Here is a 20822-nt window from a genome sequence, read left to right as displayed (position 1 = left end):
TTTTTTTTTTTTTTTTTGAGACAGAATCTCGCTCTGTCACCCTTGCTGGAGTGCAGTGGTGTGATCTCGGCTCATTGCAAGCTCTGTCTTCCGGGTTCACGCATTCTCCTGCCTCAGTCTCCCGAGTAGCTGGGACTACAGGCGCCCACCACCACGCCCAGCTAATTTTTTGTATTTTAGTAGAGACAGGGTTTCACCGTGTTAGCCAGGATGGTCTCGATCTCCTGACCTCGTGATCTGCCTGCTTCGGCCTCCCTAAGTGCTGGGATTACAGGCGTGAGCCACCGCGGCTGGTCAGAAAATTATTATTAATATCTTAACTAAACTGATGATTCCAAGAAAGTTTTCTAAGTAAAGGTCTGGTTCTGTAACACTAGAGAAGAGATCTTATTTTGACTTTATTGTCTTTGTCACTGGCTTAGTCACCTCATTCTGAAATTTCTATAACAGAAACATTTCTATGTGAAGAACAAACTTGTGACTCTACCTTGGGAAAGAAGGAGGAGGACAGGCATTTATTTATTGATGTTCCCAAAGGAAACCAACAATTATAGAACTTAAAGAAAACAAAAACTTCAGGTAGAGAATAGTAGCATAGCAATAACAGAGCAAAAAGTGGATTTGAGGCCGATCGCAGTGGCTCATGCCTATAATCCCAACACTTTGAGAGGCTAAGTTAGGTGGATCACCTGAGTTCAGGAGTTCAAGACCAGCCTGGCCAACATGGTAAACCCCATCTTTACTAAAAATTAAAAAAAAATTAGCTGGGCATTGTGCTGGGTGCCTGTAATCCCAGCTACTCGGGAGGCTGAGGCAGGAGAATTGCTTGAACCTGGGAGGCAGAGGTTGCAGAGAGCCAAGATAGCGCCATTGCACTCCAGCCTGGGCAACAAGAGTGAAACTCCAACTCACACACACACACACACACACAAAATGGATTTGACAGATATTATTCTGGATGGTAAAACAAGCAAACAATATGCTTTTGGACAGATTGACATCTGGATAAATACGTGGTCTAATGCCAAAGAAGGACGACCAGAAGCGTTGTGGCTGAGTGAAGGATACACAAAATAATATGTGCGTGTGCGTGGGTGTGTGCGTGTGTGTGTGTGTGTGTACAGAAACAATTTCAGAATATGTTTCTGCCAAGGGAATCTGGTTACAGAATTCTGAAGGCTTTAGGAAAGGTGATCCTCTTGTATTATTTATATTTGAATACATGCAACTGTATTTCCTCTCTAAAATCCAAAGGCTTTTTCTACCTGCTCAGTCCCAGTCAGCCAGGGCTTGGCGTGAGTTGCTCCAGGTCACACACTGAATCGCCATCTCCTGCTTTCGTGAAATACCACTTTGAATTAAATGTGCATTTACCTGTTTCGAAGCAGGCTGCTAATGGCTCTAAATTCAAGGTCAGAAACATTTTTAATAGAAACTCACTGGTCGTCGGTGTCATTTTTGCTTTCATGAAATATTGTGGCTGCTAAGCCTAGTGGATAATAAAAGCATAGTTTCCTGTCAACCACAATAATCTGCTGGATTGAATCCTGAAGTGTCTGTAAAAGCCTGTTTTTGTTTTAGACTTCACCGATCAGCATGCGGTTCATCATTTTGAACTTTAATCCACACTATTTACAAAATGGATGGTGTAATATGTTTTTGCATAATGACTTATATATCTGTGAATTGACTGAGTTCACCTTAAAATAATGTTGGAATCAGCAGAGTGAAATTCAGGCTGTAATTAGAATTATCTCTGAAATATAAGTGTGAATGATAAGTCAGATTATACGTATTTTACCCAGGAAAAGATATCATCATATGGGGGAATTCTAAAGGCTTTCTTATATGTAAGAATTCCAGGGAAACTGAAAAATCTCTTCATCTCACTATCTGGGTGTAAATCAATGCAACAGCATTATAATAAAGTAGATTGCTTGGTCAGACACACATACTGTGGTTGGAAAATGTAAAAGTAAATTGATTTTTTTACCCCAGCTTTACAACCTTGCTCAATTTCTTCTTCCTTGCATAAAGTTAAGCAGTTTGTGTATGCAGCTGCTATTCACAATATTTATTAATACTGATAACACGGACATAAGGCTCAGTTGCATCTCAAAAGTTTCTACAAAGCCATTCTCTGATGTTCTAAGAGGACAGTGTTAGTCTGCCCATGGCAGAGTTACAAGCATACAAATAGTGTGGTTCCAAGTGTCACAGCAGAGTCCCATTTCTCTCGAATTAGCAGGATCGCCTTGAAGACTAAGTCCCAACACTCCCTGATAGCATGCATGTGCCTGTGAACACACCAGTTAGCTCAGCAATTTTCCCAGTGCCTCACGTAAAATAGATATGCGAGGAGAGGAAAGTATTGTGACATCACATAAGATTCCATATATTCACACACCCTAGTTCAAGGTTTTCCCAAATCTATGTGTTCAGTCCTTTATTCACAGTGGTGGTGAAGTAGTTGATGGCATGACATTCAATGACACAAGGGAAGAAGTGACTCTTCCACCACACCACTGAGTCCTTTAGGTTATCTTGAGGAGGTCTGAGCTGGGAGCCAGTCTTCTTTCGAACTACTTGCTTCGCAAAGTGTGGTTTTCAAATCAGTAAGTAGCATCAGCACTGCAGGAAGGTTATAAGAAATACAGAATCTCAAATCCCACACTAACCTAAGTGATTCATAATCTGTGTTTAAACAAGATTTCCAGGTAATTTGGATGCATATTAATATTTGAGAAGCACCTCACTACAGGTGTGCTAGCATTGGCTCTTTACTGGGTTTTAACAGAGCTGATGGTTAAATTTTCAGTAATTTTCAGAGCTGGTTAATGGCCAACTGGAAGGTTAAAATTGGTCATGGTGGAAGTATTTATGCCATGGAAATCAGAAAACATTACAAATCAGAATGTTTTCTTTCAAAGAGCCACTTATTAAATATTAACCAGCCTGTCTCTAACTATGGCTGGTCTTTCTTTTTAGCAAATAGTGAGATGACCTCAGGCTTTTAACAGTGTCTAGTTTAGTAAAAATAAAACATTACTTAAAACACTAATCTCCCTGTACCTCAATTTGGTTATCTCTACAATGAGAATGATGAAATAAAGTAATAATGATGTTATATTAGAGAGTTATTTTGAAGAACAGACATGAATTTATATGTATATATCTATGTATGTATAGTTCTTTATAATTTAATATTATCTGAGTACTTTCTAAGTGTTTGCTATTAACATCGTAATTTTAAAGTTATATTCTATTATGGCAAATAATATTAGCTTTCCATTTAAAAATAAATATTTCAAAAACAGCCTATTTCAGTAAAATTTAAAGTAATAGTACAGATGATTTAAGAATTTGGCAAAATCTAAGAGGTGACATATAAGTGTTTCAGTCTGTAGAAGCTCCCTACAGGTGATGTGACAGGAATGACCTGTGTAGATGAAGGGCTTCCCCTGAGTTGGGTTAATTTCTCCCCAGGGCTATACCATTGACTTCAGGGTATTGGCCATCTCACCCCCAGAAACCCCTGAAAATTGAGAAGTTGCACAGAAATAGCACTCAGTTGCCCCTCACACCCTTTCTGTGGTATATGACTTGATCTTTGGAGACACTAAACATGCTCTTCTCTTCACAAAGAACTGCCAGAGGAAATGGCTACATATTTAACATGTACTCTGTAGAGACCATCATTATTATGAATTAGATGGGTAAGAAAAAAGATGGAGTGACCATGGACTGGGTGATTCTGCAAATAATAATTTGAAAATTACCTTAGATGCTGATTCATTCAGAGATCCTAGATTAGTTGGTGGTCTTGTTCGTATTCCTTGGTTGACTAAAATGTTCTTTCACTTACACCCTCTTCTCAGGTGGTTAATTCTGTTTCAACATTTAAATGACATCCCCTCTAAGAAACCTTCGTTAATGCTGCCAACATGCGTGGCTTACCCATCACTCTGTTTCTTTTAAACCTTCTAGGACTACGTTTCAATGAATTGATTATCTAGTTCTTTATCTTTGCCAAACAGATTCTTTGCTTCCCGAAGAGAGGAGTTCTGACCCATTTGCCTTTCTTTCCCCTAGTACCTGACATACAGTATATGCTCATGAAATATTTCTGCAATGAGAGGAAGGGTCTTGTTCAGAAAGAATTTTGAAAGTACATTACCTAGGTTCAAATAGTGGTTCTCTCTTTTCTTAGAGGTGCTCCTTGAGTACATAATTTCATTATTCTCTGCCTCAGTTTTGAACACAACAAGGCAAGGCATTATACGCTTTATCTAACAGTAAGATACCATGTTAGTGGATACTATTTGTGACTACACACGTATCCCCTTTTTATTTAACCTACTCATTCTGACTAGTCAAGCTATGCCATTGTATAACATTGGCCTAGGGTCTATTATTGTTTTTTAACTTATTCTGATGAGTTCAGGTAGAGGGAACTCACTGTAATCTATGCTGCAATCCATCCAACATACCACAGTCTATCCTCGTTGCCACTTGGTGGTTTCCATGACAGTGTCTGTTATGAATTTAAATTGAGATGAAATTTTCTTATCTCACAATCATTAGCAACAAAGCAAATGCTAGAGTATACTTACTTGCAGAGTGTTTGGCAAAATTTTAAAGAACTGTGCATGCTAGTCTGTCCTATCTGACGTGCCAAGACTAACTAACCTGTCAGGTCAGTATTATTATCATTGTTTCATTGCTATTGTTATTAATTATCCCTCCCTCCGCTGTTACACAACGGGTCAGTGTAAGAATTAGAATTCAGACCCCAAGCAGGCTGACACTAGAGGTCACTCTCACAACCATCTCGTTGTTCTGCTGCTGTAGAACCCAGGCCAACCTGGCACCGTGGCTCATGCCTGTAATCCCAGCTGTTTGGGAGGCTGGAGTGAGAAGATTGCTTGAGGCGAGGAGTTCGAGATCAACCCCCCCCATTTATAAAAATAATAGTAATAATCAAAGTAGCCAGGCATGGTGGTGCATGCCCAGCTACTCTGGAGGCTGAGGCAGGAGGATCACTTGAGCCCGTAAGTATGAGCTTGAGTAAGCAAACAAACAAACGAAACGTATGCCTTTGGAGAGCAGCATACATGGCTTTTGCACATTCAGTTATGGTCTGTCATGGAGTAGGGGAGAACTGGAAAGAACAAGTTCCTTTTCTCTGAGAAGTCTTTAGGCTGAGGCTCTATGACTAGAATGGATCTCACCATGTGTGTAAAATGGCACAGGCCTTTCTCCTGTAGCACCATCCTCATCCTCCACCACAGGGAAGATCTTTGAGTACCTTTGCGACAGCTTCATACCTTACCAGCTTTTACTAGACAGGTTACATCGCTTCACTCTGCTCATTCTTTCGTCTTTTTTCTCAAAGCCTCTCTAGGGCAGGAATCCTGTCATCACCACACATCTAGCCCAGGACAACCACATGGATTCCAGTTTACCGAGTATTTCCCATGATCTGACTGGTTTCCATATGTCTTATTTCTGAACCACACTACTGTCCTATTAGGTAGGAATTATTATTGGTTCCACTTTGCAGAAGAAAAGACTGAAGCTCAGAAAACTTGAATATCTTGTCCATCATTACAGAGACAGCAAGCAGGGTGAGCTGGGATCCAAACCCAGTTGTATCTGTTTCAAGAACAGACAGTCCTCAGCACGCACAAGACTCCTTTAGCACCAACTTCTCCCTCAGGTCTAGAGGGAGCACAGCATGGGTGTGCTGTAAATGCTGTTAAAGTAATAAGTGGCTTGAGCATTCAGAAAGACACAAAGATTTGGGGGTTTCTTTATGGGGACTTTTTGAATTTTGTTTAGTTTAAGTTTTGAAGCCTGCCAAGGTCTGCTCACACACTGGCATGAGAGAAAGACTTAAGGGGAATCTGTTTTAGGGGGAAGATTTTCTGCAATTCCAGGGGAAGGAGAAGACTTTTTTCTGGACTCTGTTTTCTCTGTATTGGTTTCCCATTGAAAGCTGTTTTTTTTGTTTTTTTGTTTTTTTTTCTTCCATTTCCAAAGCAACTGCTGCTTGTCATGGCTCCTCTATACTCATCAGGGTTGAGCCCTTTTGAATGATAGAGTCCCAGTGATTGAGCTGAGCCCAGGCAAAGAATGACAAGCAGGGTGATTCCACTGGCCATCTTGTTAGATCAGACACTGCCTGTATTTGCAGTACAATCTGGGTCTGCCCCTTTCAGCTGGCTTCAGTGAGGCCACTCACCAGCCCAGCGAATGTTAATGACTTTCTAGCTTTCTTATTCTGAGCCAGAATGGAACCAGAGACCTAGAGGTGAAAGGTTTCCTTCCTTTTTATGAATTCCCTGAGCCATACTGCTCCCGACGGTGTCCTGAGAAAATATTTTCCCATTGAGTTTAATCCAGCAAAGCTTCTCTCTTGGATCTGCAGTGAACAGTATTTCTTTAAAAATTTTTTTTTTGAGAGGGAAGAAACACATTTGGCCACACTGAGGGTAAGCAAAAAATGTATCTGACACCTCAGGTAATGGGGATTTTTTGTGCCCTTGCCTTTCTGAATCTCTTCAATTGAACATTACATTACATTTTTTTTTTTAACCGTATTTTATTCCCAAGGGAGCTTTCTGTAATTTAAATCTCCTGTTTAACTGTACGTTTAGAATGGGGACCCTGACACTGTCCTGATGATAGCATACAAGCTGGACATTACAGAATTTTTCTCTGGAAGCAATCTAATTTTATTCACTCGTTATTAGCATCCTGGCAGAGGATTGCACTCTGTACCCTGAACTGGGCAATCCCTTCTGATGAATCCTGGAAGCTAAGATTGTCAAAGTTGGTTTAAATTCCCCTTCCCATTCTCATTTGTATTTTTTTAGTGTTGTTAATTCAAAGCTAGTTATTTCATGGAGTTTAGCATAAAAGGAACTAAAACATGTCCTTAAACAGGTAAAAAAAGGAAAAAAAGGAGAAAATAAAAGTAAAAGGCTTACAATCTGTTCGACAAGTGGGCTATGTTAGCATATACTCCCAATTGTTAAAACGAAAAAGAATGGAAGAGAGAGGAAGGGATGGAGAGAGGAGGAAAGTCAAGAGGAAGACAAGAAGGAAGAGAGGGAGATGGGAAAGAAAGAAGCAAGGAGGAACTTCTATTACGTGAACCGTTTCTGATAGGTCACATAGCTACAAATGAAAATTACAATCTAAATAAAACTTAAAAATTAAAGGACTTACTAGCCTACTTATTCTAATTATTCAGATCCACTTTCTAACTCAAGAGTTTGAGAAGTGCCCACTATTGTTCACTTTAGGTGCTTTTGAAAAGCAGTGATTTTATTTTAAAACCTGTTTGAGTAGACCCTTATCTTTCTCCCTCCTTGTTTTTGCAGGAAATTTCAATGAAAAGAAAAGCCAATGGATTGTGGTCTTAGAAAAGCTGATTAGATGATGTCTGTTTCCCATGCTATAGACACGTGGCAGAGCTGTAAGTAAATGCTCGGCACTGCATGATGAATTGGATGGCTGCAGACCGGAGACAAAAAAAATAATTGTCTCATTTTCGTGGTGATTTGCTTAACTGGTGGGACCATGCCAGAACGGCTAGCGGAAATGCTCTTGGATCTCTGGACTCCATTAATAATATTATGGATTACTCTTCCCCCTTGCATTTACATGGCTCCAATGAATCAGTCTCAAGTTTTAATGAGTGGATCCCCTTTGGAAATAAACAGTCTGGGTGAAGAACAGCGAATTTTGAACCGCTCCAAAAGAGGCTGGGTTTGGAATCAAATGTTTGTCCTGGAAGAGTTTTCTGGACCTGAACCGATTCTTGTTGGCCGGGTAAGCTTTGTTTTTAAGATCTCAATTTCAGGGTCTGTTAGTGGTCTTAAGATGTTTAATACCAGAGTCTTTTTAGTTGTGGCCACACTTAGCTGTAAACTGTTCAGGACAGATGGTTAGTGAGTCTACATGTCATTCTGTTAGGAATAGGATTAATCCCAAGGTAACAGTTTTAAATGGTCTTGTAGGGAAAGCTTCTCCTATCACCTCTTCCACTCGGCTATCAATAAAATATAACACTGCTTATATAATGCATAAACAAATAACGTTTTCTTTCTCATTCACACGAGAGAGACTTCATGCCAAACCTTTTCTCTAGTTTATAGTACTTGGAAGAGATATGCATCTTTTCTCAGTTTGAATTCCTGCCACTTCAGTTGCTGAGAGTTTATTTTGTTTTATTTTATTTTAAGGACATGCAGATATCTATAATTGCAGGTAGATATTTATCTTTTTTGTTTTATCATCTGTTTTTTCAATAATTAACCTAGGATGGAGAAAAGGAAGTTCTTAAAGTAGATGGTTAACTGTGCATTGTACTATTTGAAAAACTTTGCAGTAGGAAACTAGTTCATTCATTGTCAGACGAAATCAAATGTACAAAATCAAAATTTTAGTTTAGTGGAGTGTGTGTGTGTGTTAGACTGGACTTACATTTGTTTTGCTCCTGTTAGCAGGTCAGACAAATGTTCTTTGGTAGACATAGGCTGCCTGCTTTCCAAAATCACACTGTGGGTTATTGGAGACTACACGTGTTTATTCCTCAGCACTGTTCATAAGCTCCTTTTAATTTTGATGCACATCTTCATGTAGGTATAATTCCAATTAGGAGCCTGCCAATGACTGATTTTCTTGATAAGTCAGTTTAGAAGTGAATCAGGCCAATGTTATTCACTTCCCAAATGCAATGATTTAAAAGAAAAATAGGAGGGAAATTAAATATTGATCTTCAGGACTTGAGTTAACTCTTTGTGTTTCACTGGGAACTTCCGATTGCATTAATGCTTTTACCCTATTGTCTTGCAAAACAAATTGAGCCTCTCCAAGGATTATGTTTCTCATTTCATATGGTTCTACTTGGATAAAGAAAGCCCGCATAAGGAGATACCATGAACCATTACATGGATATTTATTGAGCCTTTCCTATGTGCCAGACGCTCTATTAGGCATGGGAGGCATATCAATGAACAAAACAGTGATCTCGTCCTTTAAGGAACTTATATTTTGGCCAATACTGAGTGTTTATTATCTGTTGAATGCTTTTATAAAAGCACTTTGTAGGCACCAACCTTTTTGATTCTAACAATAGCCCCCCTGCAGTATATGCATATGTATGTTCATTTGCATGCATGGATACAAATATATATGTATAAAACAAGTCTGCACTCCCTTTGTCATAAGTTCAAACTATAAAATCTGAAAGTTTTTTTATATCCTTGATACAAACTCAGGGAGCAGAACTGACTTAAGGCTATTATAGTTGTAATGCGTAATTGTGACTTCATATATTTTGCTGCAAAAATGTTAATGTGATTGATTACAGGGTGCTGCCCCAGACCCTGCTGAGGGTGTTACTTACCATATAGTTTATATACCTTAGTGTTTCTGAAGTGTGAACAGTTTTGAATTCCAAAATACTTCTGGCCCCATGGGTTTTGGATATGGGCTTCTTTACCAGCATTATCTTACCTTTTTTGTAGGTACAAAAGTGGGTTTTAGATGGATTAATAAACCAAACCAATATCACAGAATGGTAAATTATCTACCTGAGTTTGAATCCTATTGGAAATTCCAATGGCCATTATTTCACCCACTGTACCTTATTACATATTAGGAACCAGCTAACCGGAGTTTAAACTGTAATTTACACTGACGAGTTATCGAATATGGAATGTAAAGTCTTTAAATGTCTACTTCTGGATATTCAGAACTTCTGTAATCAGCCCTAAGGAAAGACATTCTCATACCATATGAAATTCTGGGAATACATGCGTATTTACATAATGGACGCTTTTTCCTTGCTTTTCTTAGTTACCTCTTTATGAAGGTGTATCACTGTGACTGTGTCTTGCATAATGTAAATAACAAAACATGCTATGCCCAGGAGAACATTTCATTTTTTTCTGGGTAGAAAAAGTAATTAACGTGGGGTTGCTTTGGACTCTGAATCTGATAACTGATTTCACCTCTATTCCTTACATGAAGTAATAGAGATAGAGGTAAACAGCCAGACATTCAGCGTCTTCTTGTGACTTATTGACACATGAGACGTTCATGCTTCTCTGAATGACAGAAATGTTGCCAGTGAACCCTAGGATTTTGAAATAGCCAAAATGCTTTTGAGTCTTAGTGACGGTTTTTATCTAGGCTTTTCACGGCTTCCTACCATGACTAATTCCCAAATAATTGTTAAATCAGAGTTTATTTTCTGGAAAACTTTTCTGCGAACATTTCCCATCTTACCTATTTCCCTTTAAATAAAAATGCTCCTGAATTATGACAGCATAGCCTTGGAGCGTCTTGGGATGTAGCGTAGCCAAAAATACATTTCAGGTGACGGCTTCAGATGATGAGTCAAGCTGAGTGCAAAGATGATCTGTATCGGGATGCCCACCGGTGCTTTACAGTGTTTTATCTCTGTGCACACTCTTCCACATCCGACTCTTTAAACCACTTCACCTCCCAGCTTCTCCCCAGGAACCGGCTGAGAAGCATTACTTACTTATGAGCACACCTGCTCTTTGAAAGGCGCTCCTGCGAGTCACCATGGTGAGGCCTCTGACCTAGCAGGTTGAGTTCAAGCTCAAGGGCAGAGTTAGTTTTTGAGTGATAGGTTCTTCAGAGCCTCACATGTAACCTTACAGCATCCATCATCTGTTTTTAGTATATTGGTAGGCAGCTGGATGCTGAGAAAGCTCCTTAGCATCAGAGATGTACTCTCTCGAGGTTTGAATATGGGCTTGGCCACTTTCTGGGTGTTAACCCTGAGAAGATTACTGAAGTTTTTCAAGGATTATGCAGATAAGATAAATAAGAACTTTTAAGAGTAAAGAAAATAATAGAAGCATAGTGCCTGCTATATAGTAATTGTAGTTGTAATTGCATTCTTAATTGTATGTGTATGTGTATGTGTTTGTAGTTGGAGTGGCAGACAAATTAACAATTACCTCACTAGGTGAATAACAAGACTCTGGGAGTCCCTGCACAGGGACATGTTGTATAGTGTGGAGGTGATGTTTCTGTTTGTCTTGAAGAGTCACCGACCCGGGGGTGTGGGGTGGGAAGTGCAGTGCCCTAGAAAGATAGAGGAGTTTATGCAAAGTCTTGGGGGAGAGAGTAAGATGACTGAGAGTAAGATGCTTCCCTTGGTCAGAAGCAACATAAGCTTTTATATTTTCTGTTGAAATGGAATGAAATCAGTGGCCATATATATTGGTTTCTTTTTAACATAGGGTCTTGCTCTGTCACTCAGGCTGGAGTCCAGTGATGCAATCACAGCTCACTGCAGCCTCGACCTCCCAGGCACAAGTGAATAGTCCCTCTTTAATAGCTAGGACTACAGTCATGCACCACCACGCTTGGATATTTTTGTTTAAATCTTTTGTAGAGATGGGATCTCCTGTGTTTCCCAGACTGATCTTGAACTCCTGGGTTCAAGCAGTCCTCCGGCCTTGGCTTCCCAAAATCCTGAGATTACAGGTGTGAACCACCATGCCTGGCCTGAAAGTCATATTCTTAGAGAGGCTTTCCCTATCAGTTCTTCTAAAATGTAATTATTCTTCCTTTAATATTTCATACCCTTTGTCTATGCTTGATATTTTTTTCTTCCTGACAATCATTATCTAACATACTCTATACCTTATTATGTTTATTATTTGTCTCTTCTAGGACGCAAGTTCCACAAAGAAAAGGATTTTTGAGTCCTTTGGTCTTTACTCTGTATTCCCACAACCTAGAACCCTGCCTGTATATAGGAACTGCTCAGTAAATACTTTATATGAAAAAATAAGTGAAAAATTTACCTACCTAATGGAAGAATTTATAATAGTCATATAAGCTCAATGGTATTTTTCAATAAAGGAGCTTTCATGTTCTCTCTTTCACATGGGTATTTTATAGACCATCTGGGTAGTTAAAAAATGTTTTCTATGTATTGATATTGAAAGTCTTTCTTTGAGGTAGTGGGCGTGAAGAAAAGTTAACTTGTTTAAACAACTGTCTTTCAAAAGCTGCAGCATTACCTCAGTGGAGACTGTCTTTCTTACCACTGTCATAAAGCAACACGTTGTCTTCCAACTGTCTTCAGACTTTTGTGTTTGGGCTTATGGTACAAACTGAAGCAGAAAGCTTTTGTCTGGATTTCTGAAAAGCAAATACCAGCCAAACAGACTCCATTCCTGCCTCCAGTTCTCTGTGGACCAAAGCAGGGCAGAGTCTGTTCATAAACACATAAACTTTGAGCGTTCACATCTCCATGTACCTCAGTGTTGACTTTCTTTGGAAATTGTGAGAGAGAAAAAAGTGGCTCATGAGACACTTAACCCAAATCTGCTTATTTGTTCTGGTCTTAGGAAAGAGAAAACCTGTGGTGGTTTTTGATGTATCTGACACACAACACAAAAATACCGTCCTGTGGTAAAATGTGCAGATACCCTTTATGGTAGACAGCTTGATGTCATTATGACAACCCTTGGCTGGAAGTCAGGATGGTGATTGATACAACCATGCCACAAATATTTATTGAGCACCTACTATCTGCAGGGTATTTCATTGCCAGTGGGTTCTCAGCTCTGAGCAAACACAGGTCTATCTATGCCTTCTGCATGGAACCAGTGAGCTCCTAGAGGGAGATGGACATTAAGACAGAAAATCAAATGAAGAAACATCACAAGAAAACTGAAACAAGGTGCTCTGAAATGAAGGAATGTGGTTCTCTTGAAGCATATACAGAGGAAGCTGCCCTATTCTATGGGAGGATGGAATCTTCCCAAAGGAAATAACGTGGAAGCTGATATGCATTAACCTGTTGTTGAACCAGGGTTCAGGGATAAAGAGAAAAAGCATTTTTGATAGAGGAAATAGCACGTTCAAGGCTATTTACAGAGCTGAGAGAGGGTCAGGGTAACTGAGTGTGTCTTAGTTCCGGCTGTATAACAAGTTAACATAGACTGAGTGGCTCATAAACAACAGAAATTTATTACCCTCAATTCTGGAGGTTGGTAGTCTTTAAGATCAGGGTGCCAGCATGGTTGGTTCTGGTAAGGGCTCTTTTCCAGGTTGTAGACTGCAATCTTCTTGTATTCTCACACTGGTAGAAAGAGGGCAAGGAAGCTTTCTGGGGCTTCTTTCAGAAGGGCTCTAGTTCCCTTCATGAGGGTTCCACCCTCATGACCAAATTACCTTTCAACAGACTCACCTCTTAATACCATCAAATTGAAGATTAAAACTCAACATACCAAGGTCATAAACATTCAGTCTGTTGTGCTGAAACACAGAGAACTAGGCTTAAAGTCTCTTGTGTCAAGTTAGAAAGATAAGCAAGGATCTCTTGGAGATCTGACTTCTTTCTCTTCTAGTTCTACTACAAAGTAACTGGGAAAAAAGTCACTTCTGTTGGGTGCAATTTCCTCACTTCTGAGTGTATGAGATTAAGATATTATATATTTAAGATACAAACCCCTATGGAACAGGAATACACACACACACACACACACACACGCACATACACACGCGCTCCACATGCTCATTGAATATCCTTTTTCCAGAATGCTTGGGACCAGAAGTATTTCAGATTTGAGATATGTTCAGATTGTGGAATATTTGCACATATATTGAGATATCTTGGAGAACGGAGCCAAGTCTAAACATGAAATTCATTTATGTTTCCTATTTGCCTTACACACATAGCCTGAGGGAAATTTTCTATAATTTTAAAATAACGTTTTATGTAACAAAGCTTTGACTGTGACTCATCATGTGAAGTCAGGTGTGGAATTTTCTACTTGTGGTGTCATGTCAATGCTCAAAAACTTTCAGATGTTGGAGCTTTTAGATTTCGGATTTTCGGATTAGAGATGCTCAGCCTTTCTCTGTGTGTGTGTGTGGGGCGGGGGGGTTGGGGTGTGTATGTAGCATCGATTTTTGGCTCAGGTTGCTTTAGTCCTTGTTCTGCAAGTCCTGTGATCCTCAATTCGTTATATTGCTTTATTTTGGGGAAAAAAAACCCCCAGTCTGCTCTGCAGGTGGTCGTAGTTCTTCTATACTAAATCCTCTCTCTTACATAAACTTCTCTGTTCTCTTTCCTCCCTTTTTTCCTCCTACCTGGGCTTCTGAGCTGTTCCTTATTTGGATGTAACTCTCTTGCTGGTAATGCCACGTCTATTTATAATTCTCTTCCTCCAAGGCACTGACTCATTTTCTCTCTTTAAATTTGACCTTCTAACCTTCCCTCTTCACTGTAACTTGGAAATCGTTTGGGTGGTGCTTAGTATGAAGGACACGGGATGCCAAATAATTACACTATATTACAGTTTATGGTGTCTGCGACTAGTGAGAAAATTGCACTTGACATGCCATTATTTTTTGCTGGCCGTTTGCATGTTAAGAGCGCTGAACTACGCAGTCACAGCTTAATTGTATCTTCGGCCTTGTGAGAACAATTCATTGTCATTTCCATGAAGCTTCTACCTACTCAGACAGAGCCTTCTGCACCAATAATTTGGCAGGAATGCAAGTAAGCATCGCGTGTCTCAACCTGGTCAAACAACAAGAGTTGGCTCCCTCTGGTCCAATATCCCGACTTAGAAATAGGGGTATCCCAGAGCTGTTGGAAATCTTTGGCTGCTAATATAAATAAAGAGAATAATATTAGTCATTTAAATTAGCAGAAACCCTAAACACACACATGCTTACCTACACATGTGCACACACATGCACATGGAGGATTTCTTAGCCGAGTTTGTGCATGAGCAAAATCCCAAATCATCTCTTAATCCTTTTCTTTTTTTCCCTGTAGCTCCAGACTCTCACCCTGTTCATCTCATTCCTTATCAAGGGACCAGGTGAGAGAGAGTGGATGATCGATGCTTATGTTTGTAGATGCACTGAGAAGTAAATTCAGCCAGCTTTCTCTTAAGAAGAGTCTTGCATATTTTGTCGGCTATTTGAGAGTCATCTCATGAAGGCAGATAGTTTTCCCACTTGAAGCAAAATAATAGCAGTCATATGTTTATGGATGACACAATCAGATTATATAATTCTGTTTTTTAAATAGATTGCAACAAGATAGTCAGTACAAAAAAAACTCAGAGTATTGATTCCTATTACAAGTATGAAGCTGAAATTCATAGGGAAGCATTGCGCAGATGTAAATGCTGCATGACTGGAAAGTGACTCATTGCATATTCACATGACAGAATAGCATAAAGTCATTAAGAAAAGTAAGATTTATAACATGAGAATGTGGTTGCAACTTAATAAATACCAGAGGCAAGATAATAAAAAGTGTGTAGAATATAATTTTTAAAATATATGTGTGATACAGTCAGAGTGCCTGGCATATATCTGTTAAAATATGTGTGTGAACATGAAAAAATAGATTTAAACATTTTTATAACTAACTTCAAACCATGAATACAGATGTATGTATTCAAACTTTTACAAAAAAAAATGAGCCATTAGTACCCATTATCCTGCTCACCCATATTCAATACTTTTAGATATTCTACTGTTATTCTTTCAATTACCTTCACCCCCATAAATGCATACACATTGCCAATGCTTTTGATTTAAGTAGTTAATTTAAAGAGAATGCAAATCATGTCTACAACCATTATTCACTGTTTTGATGTGAAGATTTCCCCAGTTGAAAACAACATAGAATCATAAAAAAAAATCCCAAAGGCGTGATTATACCTAATGAGTACATGATATCCAGGTAACCCACCTTAAAAAAATTGAGGAGTTAATTTCTGACATTGATTCAGTTTAGTAACTATACCACAAAGCAATACAGGAGAACCTGTAAGGAAATATATCTGCATATTGAATCTTTTCCCCCCCAATATATGTGGTTGGATTATGAGTTAAAAAAATTTTTTCTGCATTTATTTTCTTAATATGCTTTTATTAAAATGTAAAACTTAATAAAATGAGAAAAAATAATATATTTCTTTTTTTTTTTTTTTTTTTTTGACCGGAGTCTCGCTCTTTCGCTAGTTTTTTGTATTTTTTTAGTAGAGACGGGGTTTCACCATTTTAGCCAGGATGGTCTCGATCTCCTGACCTCGTGATCCGCCCGTCTCGGCCTCCCAAAGTGCTGGGATTACAGGCTTGAGCCACCGCCCCCGGCCAAAATAATATATTTCTAAATTAACATCAATGCCATCCATTCACAGCAAATTCTTGGGGACCATTACTTAATGTAAAACAAATTTGGTAAATAGAATCTTGTTTTAAAAACTACACCTCTGCTAAACACTTGTATGGCCAATCTCATCAATTAATAAAGCACTAGGCTTATTTAATCATTTTTATGAAGCTATGAAGAGAGAAAGAACAGCTACAGTCTTTCTGCATTGCTAAATGCACAGTAAACAAGTTCCATAACTATGGAATAGACCAGATATTAACCAGATGAAAAGGTTTTATATTTGATTTTTTAAATGGGAAACTACCTCATGAGTCTTCAAGTAATATAATCAGCCTACAGGTTGCTTGTAATTTTTTCAACAGATAGGAATGACCTAGAAAAGTTATTTATGGAACCATGTTATTTAAGAAAGATAAAAGTGTTACAGCATTTACAGAATTTCTTTTGGCCTGGCTAAGAATGTTTTCTAGACAGTGGTATTTTAAAAATAGTTCAGTATTTTCCATCTGTACATATCATTTCCATTGTAATTAACTTAAATGCACCCTCTTGCATGCACATACACACCTTGGCCTAATTTGGTCATCCATGTTTCTGTCCCTAAGTCTTTGAATATTTCATTACACAGTATTTCAATAGGCAGCCTTGTGCACAAAAATCGGAATACTCAGTTAAGATATGAGCATGTTTTCTCATCAGCACTGGCTCTCTCACCTTAGATTTTAATACGTTTAGGAATCCCTTTAGATGTTATATCCTAGAGGAGAAATATAATTCACTACACTTTTATTACTCAAAGTGAAGTCTGCAGACCACCAGCAGCAACACATGGGAGCTAGTTAGAAATACAGAATTCCATTCAACACCTGTACACCCGGACATATTGAATCAGAATCTGTGTTTCAACACTACCCCCACGTAATTCTTGTGCACATTAAAGCCTTTGAAAATGAAATGCACATTTAGTTTTTAGGAAATCAGCCAATCATCAATCAACCCCTGTATGGGTCAAATCATGCTTTTTTGCTCTCTGTACCCGTCGCTTTTGAATACCACTCAATTTTAAAAGAGGGTCAAGGGGGCTGGCATTTGGAAAAGCCCTAGCTGAGGTTTTGGAAGGAAACAGCTGTTGATTTTATTTGAACCCCATGTGGTAGGTGATGAACATAGTGGGTTGATGGGACTCCTTCCACACTGCAGGTGATGGTGAAAAGCAACAGCCTGCATGTGCACCCATGCTCCTACCACCAACTCAGTTCCTCAATGAGAACTGTTAACTGTTGTCTGCTCAGTTCCGTGGACTACTTCCTTTTCTCTGTACCTATTTACCACAGCGCGGCAGATGTGTTCTGAAATCTACAGAGTATCAAATGTCACTGGGCTTCCATGGAAGGCAGTAGCAGAATCCAAATGAGCCTGATCAGAAGGGCTGAGGAATACTGGGAAACAGCAGAGAATAAAACCCTACATGCATACTTCTGTTTCTCCCTAATCCTAAGAAAAACTCAACTGGGTTGCAGACATTTTTTTTCTGTGAATATATGGTTGAGACTAGGAAACTGATGACATTATCTGGGGACATGAAAATGGGGAAGAAAAACAAGTTTTTTCTTTTTCTTTCTTTCTTTTTTCTTTTTTTTTGAAATGGAGTTTCACTCTTGTTGCCCAGGCTGGACTGCAATGGCACCATCTCGGCTCACCAAAACCTCCACCTCCCGTGTTCAAGCGCTTCTCCTGCCTCAGCCTCTTGAGTAGCTGGGATTACAGGCTTATGCCACCACGGCCGGCTATTTTTTTTTTTTTTTTTTTTTTTAATTTTTAGTAAAGATGGCGTTTCTCCATGTTGGTCAGGCTGGTCTCAAACTCCCGACCTCAGGTGACTCGCCCGCCTTGGCCTCCCAAAATGCTGGAATTACAGGCATGAGCCACTGCGCCCACCCCCAAGAGAAAAAGAGATTTTAAGTAACCTGAATAAAGTGATAGTATCTATTGAGTGTTTACTAAATGGCTGACAATTTGTTAAAGTTTGCCTATTCAATCTTCACAGCAATCCCCTGANTTTTTAATTTTTAGTAAAGATGGCGTTTCTCCATGTTGGTCAGGCTGGTCTCAAACTCCCGACCTCAGGTGACTCGCCCGCCTTGGCCTCCCAAAATGCTGGAATTACAGGCATGAGCCACTGCGCCCACCCCAAGAGAAAAGAGATTTTAAGTAACCTGAATAAAGTGATAGTATCTATTGAGTGTTTACTAAATGGCTGACAATTTGTTAAAGTTTGCCTATTCAATCTTCACAGCAATCCCCTGATAAAGGTAACATTATACACATTACCAGATCGGGAGAAAGTCACTGAAGGGGATGGTCATTTCCACTAGAAGATGCAGGGGAGACAAACAGTGATTACGTGATGCAGCCCGGAGTCAAACTTGAGTGTAGTGGTCACAGAATGTGTTCCTGTCACCATGGCAACACACGATCTCATTTGAACCTTATATGGTAGGTGCCCAGTATGCTGGGCTGTGACCCCAATTTGCAGATGAGAACGGTGAGATCATGGAAGGAAACAAAGGTATGGTCTCATAATGAGAATGTGAAAGGTTTAGTAAGATTTGAGCAGACAATGAGAGATGTTTCTCTAATTACAAAGCCACCACACGTATTTTTTGCACCTCTATATGCTTTGTTAGTCAGGGACCGAGGTGCACATAAATCCCTCAAGAAAAGAAAAATGTCCTTGAAGATTATGCTTGTGCTGGCTCTGTTTTATTTATTTTATGGGAATCAGAGGAGAGGACAGTGGCATAGCCTGGGCCCGGGCAGGGCTGCTACCAAGTACACCACAATTTGAGGGTTGTTCTCCTAATACGGGGGTTAGCCTAGTATCTTGATGTTTTGCTTTCTCATTTTAAAAATATTAAAATGATTATGCTGATGAATAAGAAAAAATGATGGAGAAGGAGTAGCAAGAAGAGAAAAACGGTTTTATTGAAAATTTCAGACATCTTGGTATGTGCTTTAAGTATATTTACATGTTGTTATTTTCAATTTTGCAGATAAGAAAATTAAGACTTTTGGACGGAAGTAAATTCTCACTGACTAGGTGACCAGAGTGTAATGATTCTGATTTTGCCTGAGCTGGGCAGAGCTTTTAACCATGCCAGAGCTGTAGCATAAAGTTAGAGAGTTCACTGGAATCTTTAGCCAAAACTGAACAATTTTCTAGGTTCTTCTTAAAGTGAGAATCACCAGAACAGCAAAAAGAAGAATGGAATGAAAAATAAGATCCTGTACACATAGATGGGAACTAAAAGAAGAAAAAACGCTTGTACCCTCCAGTTGCTTGAACTAATTGTGTTAATGCTGAATAATTTAGTAACAATTCCCTGTACTCCTGGAAACTGAGCTGGTGGACAATATTACAGAGGCTCCAGAGGTGGGATCTATAATTTACTTAGCTCTGTGCGGTGACTTCCCTGACGCCCCTTGTAACTTTATAAGTCTTTTTTCCAAATAGATATGTGCTTCTCTGTTGCAGTTCTTCCATTCCAGCCTCCATCTTGGTGACTTTCTCCTGATCAGTTCTGGTCATGTCCTCTGCTACTGTGCATCTTGGCCACTGAGAATAACCCCTTTATGCCTTTAGCAAATACTCTGAGGAACAGTAATTTGATGAAAGACCAAACATGCTATTAAAAATGACCAAATCTTGTAACTTTTAGAAGCAAGTCAGACTCCCTAGCCATTCAAAACCTTTATTTAGAATGTGGCAGGGTTATTTACAGTGGAGTTTTCTTTGCTTTTTTTTTTTTTAATGTGCGTATAGGAACCTAAAAGTATAAATGAATTTCTCATTGCAGTTTGCTTTTTGTCATACTCGTGCGTGTGTGTGTGTGTGTGTGTGCGTGTGAGTACATATCCTATTATTTTTTCTCTTAAAGGAGCTTTGCTTTGGCAAAGTTCATCCTCTGATTGCATCCCTGACTTTGTAGGAACATTTATAATCAGCTTTTTGAGGTGTTTTCAGAAATCATTAGATGTCTGCAATGGCTGGGCCTACTGATCAAGGGCACTGTTTTTTGAGTACTCTCTTCTGTTTTTCCTGTCATTAAACTCTTACTGTAAAGGTCTTAGTTTTTTAGAGCTGAACCCAAATATCACATCCCAACTAGACTATCAGAAATGCATTTAAGACTGTGATTCATGCCTATAATCTCAGCACATTGGGAGGCTAAGATTGTGAGGATCGCCTGAGCCTGGGAGTTCGAGGCTGCAGTAAGCTATATGATCATGACACTGCACTCAAGCATGGGCAACAGAACGAGACCCTCCCCATCAAAGCCCCAAGAAAGAATGTATTTAAATATTCCTATCTTACTGGTTGGAGGAAAGACACAAGCAACAAAAAAGCTAAAAGACCAAACAATAAACATGGAGACTCTCCCAGCTCCCTATCATCACATACAAGTAAACAAAACCAGGTGGTAAGACAATGTCAAAGAGACACAAACCACAGAGCCAAGTGGTAAATAGAGGGTAAGACAGAAATCCAAAAATACAAAGCAAAAGTCACACTACATGTGATACAACATAAGAATGGACCTAGGCTGGGCAC

At 39.2% G+C, this 20822-nt stretch overlaps 1 protein-coding gene across 2 annotated transcripts in view; it reads left to right on the top strand.

Annotated features, from left to right (window-relative positions):
- Positions 1 to 20822, top strand: part of CDH8 (cadherin 8) — a 395507-nt gene that overhangs the window by 8600 nt on the left and 366085 nt on the right. For both annotated transcript variants that reach the window (XM_017860108.1, XM_017860107.1), the window contains exon 2: positions 7389 to 7839. In XM_017860108.1, the coding sequence (XP_017715597.1) occupies positions 7588 to 7839 (252 nt within the window). In that variant the 5' untranslated portion in view covers positions 7389 to 7587. The remainder of the gene's footprint in view (positions 1 to 7388; positions 7840 to 20822) is intronic.

Source organism: Rhinopithecus bieti, unplaced genomic scaffold, assembly GCF_001698545.2.
Source record: "Rhinopithecus bieti isolate Rb0 unplaced genomic scaffold, ASM169854v2 scaffold_49371, whole genome shotgun sequence".
In the NCBI taxonomy this organism is placed as follows: domain Eukaryota; kingdom Metazoa; phylum Chordata; class Mammalia; order Primates; family Cercopithecidae; genus Rhinopithecus; species Rhinopithecus bieti.
Note: the sequence above shows the minus strand (reverse complement) of the source record. Positions and strands in the feature narration are given on the sequence as shown.